Here is a 6,135-nt window from a genome sequence, read left to right on the forward strand (position 1 = left end):
CATGCAGGGCTACATTCTCTAGCTGGGGCCCACGGTCCTCCTGCGGTGGTGGGGGTCCTTTCAGCTGTAGGCAGACGGAGAGGGTGGAAGGGTGTTAGCTGGGCCGTGGCTACCACCTGCCACCCCCAGGGTAGAGGCCACCTCACCTCAGCCACCAACTGGGTCAGCAGCGCCAGCACCCGGGGCGCCAGCACCCGGCCCCAGCCCGCCTCTACGTTCTCAGGGTTCCTGATGAGTGAATGATGGGAGAGGTCCCAGTGATATGCCAGTCCCTACCCTGGGCCCCAGCTCCATGCCCTCCCACCGTGGAGAAGACAACAGGGACCCACCTACAGAGGATGACGAAGAGCTTGAGCAGCAGCAGGGCTTGTTCCAGGTCCCCAGCATCCAGCTGCTCGGCCAGCACATGCAGCACGTCCAGAGGGAGCAGCGGCACCTCGGCACCCACCTCCTCTGGCCTGCGGGGGGTGGGGGGAGGCGTCACTGGGCACCGAGGACCCCTCAGTCTCCCACCCTCTGAGGAGCTCCAGCCTCACCTGCGTGGCTCCAGAGAGGAGAGTGAGATGCTCTTCTCGAAGGCACCCACAAAGGCCTTCAGCCACTGCTGCAGGTAGCCCAGGTCCTTCTGCAAAGGAGGGCGCAGGAGGGGCACAGTGGACAGACACAGGCGGGGAGTGAATGGGGGTGGAGAGAGATTGCAGGCAGAGCAGGAGGGGAGGTTACGGGTGGGGAGAGAAAGGGGGGAAGACAGGAAGTGGAAGGTCAACATCAGAGGACTGCCTGACATACTGACCACTCTCCCAGGCACCCCCGTCTGCACTTCTTGGCCTCCCAGTCTCTGCTCCCACTTCCTAAACTCTTGGGGATCCAGGCAAGCCTGACACCAGCAGGGGAGGAGCTTAAGTGTGTACATGTCTAGAGTGTGGCTGTGGCCCACAAGGGTGCTGGGGCTACAGGTCTCCAACCCACTAGCCTCCCTGAACCCAAAGCTCTGGGCTGGGCTCTCGCTTGCTACCTTCTCCCAGCTTCGCAGGCACCACCTCCAGGAAACCTTCCTGGACTGTACATCTCAGGATGCATGTGTACCATCGACCAGGCAGAGCCATGCACACACAACACCCCACCCACATGTGCAGGCGCAATGCCTGACCTCACCCCAGGAACCTCCACCCACCCTGGCTGGTTACCTGGACCCCAGGTCCCAGAGCTGGTTCCATGGGCAAGAGCGACAGCGGCTGAGCCCAAGTCTGGGCGCCACCAGCCAGGGAAACTTTGGTGTGAACGGGAAACGTCCCCTCCCGCCCTGGCCCCTGGGGCAGGAAGCGCAGAGTCACGGTGGGGGAAGGGGGCCGCTTCCTCCCGGCAGACCGCAGGGATGTGGGGGGGCCTGGGGCACCCAGGGCCCAGCAAAAGAAGCTGTGAAGGACCCAGCCTAGCGCCGGGGGTGGGGCCTGCAGCACAAAGGGGCGGGGGTCACACTGCCCTGGGTGGAGTTTGTGGACAGAAACTAGTTGTACAGGCGTGAAGTTCGGCCTATCTAGGGACAGGCTGTGGTCCCTACTACAATAGCGCCCCTCATTCAGGGCACCCACAGCTCCCTGAGCAGGGTCTGAGGCCTCTGGCCCAGGAAATGATACTGGAAGACTCATCCATACCTTTGCCCTGCCCTCAGGCCAAGTCTTGTCTTGGCTCCCCATTGGCCCTGCAGGTCTCTTTGCTTCAGGGACACAGGTAAGCCCCAGACAGCCCTGACCTCTAAGCTCCTCCCAGGGCATAAAGTGGGCGGTAGCCTGGAACTAAGCTCCTCCTTCCGTCCCTCCACCTTCCCTCCTTCCACGAAGGCGTCATCTGGAGCTCCCATCTAACAGTAGGGCCCAGAAGGCAACTTTCTTTCCCAGGGGCAGAGGGGAAGGACAGGGACTAAAGTGGAGAAACTTTACGGGCCAGGGACTCATCACAGGCAACACCCTGATACTGTTCCCCGGCTGCCAAGACCTCAACTCCAGGCCCTGCACAACTATCTTTGCATGGACAGCTCATTTTCTGGCCACTTGTGGGCCTCAGACCACAGGGCCAGGACTGAACGGGCCCCAGGGAAGAGGGCCTGACCCCAGCAGACTGGGCCAGGCCCCCCCAGAAACTGCGGCAGAGCAGCCCTCCACCCCGTGGTTGAACCCTCTCATACATTTTGTCACAGAGCTGAGACCCAGGCAGCTCAGAGAGAGGGTGCGGCCACCCAGGTGCACACCATGAGGACTTTCTGCCGGTCAGTTCTCTTTGGTGACCTCGCCACCCTATGCTGCTGGCCGCCTCCCTGCTCACCTACCTCTGTCCATTCCATACCTCTCCTCTCCACAGACCAGCAAGGACCCAGCATGCCCAGCCCTGAAAACACCAGAGCCGGCCAGGGCTCTCAAGACTATTTCTTCTGAAGTCTTCCCATGGCAGATGGGAAAACGGGGGGCCCCTGAGGGGATGCCTCATGCACTACCGCAGCTGCAGCTGTACCTCTGAGGATGCTAAAAGCCAGACCCGTGTACTAGGCCAGGCCCACTTACGGTGGCTAGAGTCAGTCAGCCCAGCTGACCACACAACTCACGACTCTGCCTTGGTGATCCCACAGATCCCGGTCTACCTGCAGAACTCTCCCAACACCATCCTCCCTTCTACTCCTAAACCACCCCTAGTCAAGCCACCGTCTCTCCCACCCAAAACATGAGTCTCTTTTGCCCACTGTAGCTCTGATGAGCACCTATAAGCCACATATGATCATGTCCTCCCTCCCTGGACCAAAGATAAAGGCTCAATTGCTAAGGCAGGCATCCTGGGTCCCTAGTCCAAGCAGGGCCTGCTTCTCCAGCCTGTCTGGCCTTCGTATCTGTGATGCATACTCTCCTGTGCAGGCCTCTGCTCCCCACCCAGGCCCCGCTGCCGTCTGTGACTTGTGCTTGTGGTACTTAAGCAGGAATCCTTCACCCTCTTCATATCCATCACCTCGATCGGCCCTCCCAGACCCGGACAGGCCCCCTCAAACTCTGCACACCTCCTGCTTCCTGTCCCTAGAACCATATCCTCTGCCTGTCCGGTCTTGCAGACTTCCAGCAGGTCCAGGGCTGAGGCAATGCAGGCGGCAGCCTCGGTGGGTTCTGGAGGGGTCTCTGAAGCACAGGACTAGGCAGGGGAAGGGGTAACTGCCTGTCTTGGCTCTGTGGGTCTCACCTCTTTACCCCTGGACGCCTCAGCCTGGCTCTAACCCGGGTCCTATGACTTGAGGCTGCAGTGCTGGGGACTGGGAGGCTGAGCAGAGCAGGGGCCTTGTGCATGGAGGCAGTGCCACGTGCAGAAGTTTCCAGAGCCTGAAAGAGGCGGCTGTGCTGCCTGGGCTCCCACACTCCTCTCAACGCTCCGCCTCGCCGGCTCCTCCTTCCCACTCCAGCTCTGAACAGGAGCATGGGCAGGCCAGCCCACTCCCTACCCCACCTGCCTGGCCCAGGGTCCCAACCCTGCCCCTCCCGTCAGGAAGGTCAGGAGCAGCCACACTCCGCCCTGGGCCCTGCAGCCGGGAGAAACTGTGGGTGTGGGGGAGGTCAGTTTCCCGGGGCGGGGGGGTGCGGTTCTCAGAGTCATCCCTGTAGGGACCCCAATTTATGCCCCACCAGCCTTGAGGACACTCAGTGCTGAGGGAGGGGAGCTCCCGAGGGCTGGTGAGGCCCTGGATGGGCAGGGAACCACCACTTCCTCAAACTCTGAGGTAACTGGGAGGATGGGTGGGCACGGCTGTCTGTCGGGGGGACAGGGACCACTGAGTGCCTGGCGCCATGCTGAGACCTGCCTGCCCTACCCCAAGCCTGACAACTGCCCCGGCTTACTCTGTGTCCCAGGCCCCAGACTTTGCCCCAAATCCCCCATCACCATCAAACACGAAAGTTCTTTAAACAGCACCCAGCGCCCCCAGGGCACATCGGTTACACCACTGTTGGGGCAGCTGGCCGGCCGCTCTACCACAAGCTCAGGGTATGTCCACTGCCGCCTCCTCCAACTGAAGCCCCACTGGCATGGTGCCCACCTCACCTCCAGCCTCACGTGCCACATTCACTGGATGCCCCGCTGGGTATTACTCACTGTCCCCACCCCCGCAGGTCTGCATGTGTTTGGCTTTCCGTGCTTCCTCTGCCTGAACGTTCCCTATCAGACTCAGCACCTCCCGCAAGATGCAGCTCTGTCTGGAACTTCAGAGTTCGGGGGTCCCACACTGAATGTGGGTAAGGGCATGGGTTCTGGAGTCCAGTCCCGATTCTTACACTTGGTAGCTTACTTAACAGTAATCTCTCAAAAGGGAACCCTCCTACACTGTTGGTGGGAATGCAAATTGGTACAGCCACAATGGAGAACAGTAGGGAGGTTCCTTAAAAAACTAAAAATAGAGCAATCATATGGCCCAGCAATCCCACTCCTGGGCATATATCTGGAAACACACAAAAAAAAACATTCTTTGAAAAAAATACATGCACCTCAGTGTTCACTGCAGCACTATTTACCATAGCCAAGATAGGGAAGCAACCTAATGTCCATCAACAAAGGAAAGAATAAAGAAGATGTGGTATATATATACAATGGAATATTATGCAGCAATAAAAAGGAACAAAATAATGCTATTTACAGCAACATGAATGGATCTAGAGATTGTCATACTAAAAGAAGTCAGGCAAAAAGACATATTATGTGCTATCACTCATATGTGGAATTTAACTTTTAAAAAGTGATATGGATGAACTTATTTACAAAACAGAAACAGACTCACAGGTTTAGAAAACAAATTAATGGTTACCAAAGGGGAAAGGTAGAGGCGAAGGATATATGGGAAGGTTGGGGTTAACATACACATACACACACATATACACATACATATATATATAATAGATAATTATAAAGGAGTATAGCATAGGAAACTTTATTCAGTGCTCTAAAATAACCTATATGAGAAAAGAATAGACATATGTACATGTGTAACTAAATGACTTTGCTACACACCTGAAACTAACACAGATTGTAACTCAACTATACTCCAATACAAACAAAAATCTAAAAAACAAAAAAAACAAAACATTAACCTGTTTCAGCTGCCTCTTTAAAAATCCTTGCTTTTTTTAACAGGTAAAGGCTCCCCAACCACACCCACCAGCATGTGGTAAGGTGAGTGGGCTCTGCCTTCCCAAGCCCTTGGCATTCTACAGCATCCCTCTCTTCTCCCCACCCACCTCCATGAGTGACAGATGAGAGGCAGACCTTGGCTCACTGGCTGAACCAAGGTCCCAAGGGCTACTCCCCAGCTGGGTTGTCCAGGCAAGTGGAATCGGAGGATCATGGTGGACCCTGGGTTAGTGTTAGGAGCAGGGTAGGGAGAGCAGACCGAGGCTCCATAGTGGTGACTCCTCCCAGTCAGCACCCCTTCTCCTGGAACAGGCAAACAGAAATGGGATAAGGTGGATGGAGCCCGATCAGGATGACCTCTTTCAGGCCTGGGTGTCTTCCCAGTCAGCATCAGGAGGGGGATGGCAATGTCAAGCTGAAAGTGGCTTTGGGCTACACCAGGAAGACTGGAGGCCAGACTCGGAGGACCTCAGGCCAAGGAATGAAACGAAGATGGGGACTTCTCCAGGGCCAAGGCAAGTGAGACTAGTGGTCCAAGGGCCTAGGTGGCTGGGCAAGCTGCTCCCCTTACCTGGGGAGGGGTTCTTGAAAGGCATGGACCTTCTGGTCTCCGAAACACCCCTAGGGCTTAACCTTCCCCTTGTCCTATCACTATGGAAACCAAGAATTTCCTTTCAGGGTCCCCATAGTAACCGACCTGTTTCCATGGGGACCCCACACTTCCACATCAGCTCCCCAGTTGCCATAACAACTCCAGTGATTACCAGCCCCTCCCCCAACTCTGGGCTCTGTGCTACTCTCCCCATTACCTCAGTCTCTCCCTCTTCAGTTGCCTCAGTAATGAAGGCAGGGAGGAGGAAACCCTGGTTGCCCCTATGAGGTATGGAAGGGGATTGGTGTGGCCAAGCAGCAAGGAGGTCCTTTTCCTCATCTCAAGAGGGTGAACTGAGGCATAAGAAGAAATATGGCCCAGCTAAGGTCCCA

General features: G+C 56.6%; 1 protein-coding gene across 1 annotated transcript in view; it reads right to left on the minus strand.

The window, feature by feature from the left end:
• Positions 1–4,371, minus strand: part of NBEAL2 (neurobeachin-like 2) — a 25,159-nt gene extending 20,788 nt beyond the window's left edge. The window contains 5 exon segments of the mRNA XM_010862375.1: positions 4–64; positions 147–228; positions 330–458; positions 537–625; positions 1,188–4,371. Coding sequence (XP_010860677.1) covers positions 4–64; positions 147–228; positions 330–458; positions 537–625; positions 1,188–1,775 — 949 coding nt within the window. The 5' untranslated portion in view covers positions 1,776–4,371.
• Between the last annotated feature and the right edge of the window lie 1,764 nt (positions 4,372–6,135).

The sequence above is a fragment of the Bison bison genome, unplaced genomic scaffold (genome assembly GCF_000754665.1).
Source record: "Bison bison bison isolate TAMUID 2011002044 unplaced genomic scaffold, Bison_UMD1.0 scf7180017864482, whole genome shotgun sequence".
In the NCBI taxonomy this organism is placed as follows: Eukaryota; Metazoa; Chordata; class Mammalia; order Artiodactyla; family Bovidae; genus Bison; species Bison bison.